The sequence below is a fragment of the Echinococcus granulosus genome (genome assembly GCF_000524195.1).
Source record: "Echinococcus granulosus chromosome Unknown EG_S00810, whole genome shotgun sequence".
In the NCBI taxonomy this organism is placed as follows: Eukaryota; Metazoa; Platyhelminthes; class Cestoda; order Cyclophyllidea; family Taeniidae; genus Echinococcus; species Echinococcus granulosus.
This window is the reverse complement of record NW_020171184.1, coordinates 1-1,184: the sequence shown is the minus strand read 5'-3', so window position 1 is coordinate 1,184 and position 1,184 is coordinate 1. Positions and strand designations below refer to the sequence as shown.

General features: G+C 45.1%; 1 protein-coding gene across 1 annotated transcript; it reads right to left on the bottom strand. All coding sequences in view use genetic code 11, as the record gives it.

Annotated features, from left to right (window-relative positions):
- Positions 1–87: 87 nt before the first annotated feature.
- On the bottom strand, positions 88–1,138 carry EGR_11306 (DAZ-associated protein; the record flags this gene model as incomplete). Its single annotated transcript, XM_024500547.1, is given in 4 exon segments — positions 88–129; positions 144–366; positions 803–1,081; positions 1,116–1,138. The coding sequence occupies 4 exon segments, from the start codon at positions 1,136–1,138 to the stop codon at positions 88–90; spliced, it is 567 nt and encodes a 188-aa protein (XP_024345039.1).
- Between the last annotated feature and the right edge of the window lie 46 nt (positions 1,139–1,184).

The following is a 1,184-nucleotide window of genomic DNA, read 5'->3' as shown; positions in this document are numbered from 1 at the left end:
GAAAGTTTGGTCATTTTATTGGGCATAAAGGGTTGCATTTCCACCAATTTATTGTCAATTATATGCCAATGAGCGGAGATGGCTAGTTCAGCTGTCTCGGGCTGTTTGAACGCTACTACGGCGAAGCCTCTTTTGGAATTAACGTAGCTCGACTTGATTGGACCCAGCGTTGATAACGCTGCCCTCAACGAATCCACCGTCGTTTTGTGTGAGATGCCACCAATGAATACCCTTTGTCGCTCATCTGTAGGTGATACAGGTACTGTGGTCGACGCAGCTGGAGGTGCAAGTGGAGGTAACGAAGGCGGCTTTGTCCTCGACCTATTTGTCGACTGCTCCACCGATGGGGGCTTAGAGGCACCGTGTCTGAAAAATGTGCACAAACCATCTGCAATTAGTTCAAAGGCCACAACGAGCCACCTTCTGTTTATCTATAGCATATACGCATTTGTTCTAACTTATTTGTTCTAACTTTACATATGAGTAGTCTCAGCTGCGTTTGTTTGTTTCTCTTTTATCCTACAGTGTTCTGCCCCACATCCAGACTGTTAGCCTTTCCGATCCTCAACAGCTACAGTTAAGTGATTCAGCGATTGGGTTGTTGTGGGTTGTCTTTATCACCAGGAATGCCTAAGACCGCACAAAATCACAAGTCACACTACATGTGACAACGATGATTCATGGAAAAATTGAGGCGTCTGATATATTGGCTACACTTCCATCAAACCTACTAGTCTTTTGCACAATCAACCACAAAATAACATCTTTTATTTAGCACAGGAAAAGGCAATGAGAGACATACTTCTTCTTGGCAGCATACTCTTTCACCTCAACCCTTTTTCCGCAGACAAATTGTATGGGTTTGGAAATGGCTTTGCGAGCCGACTCCTCACTTTCAAATGTAACGGAGCCGAATGGTTTGTGGGGTGAAACGAAGCAGTTCTTCACAGTACCGTAGCGTGAAAAGTGATCCCTCAACTGCTTACAATTCGTCCTTGCTGGAATGCCACCGACGAAGATCTGTTTACGCGTGGAAGCATCGCGGACGACACTGTCGTCTTCTAAATCGTCGTCTTCACAACTGAATGAAGGCCACAATGTGAAGCTACATCCACTCAAGTAGAAGAAAAACAGCCATTAAAGTTACCCGCTTTGATGATATTTCTCTTCCTGCTCCGTCGCGT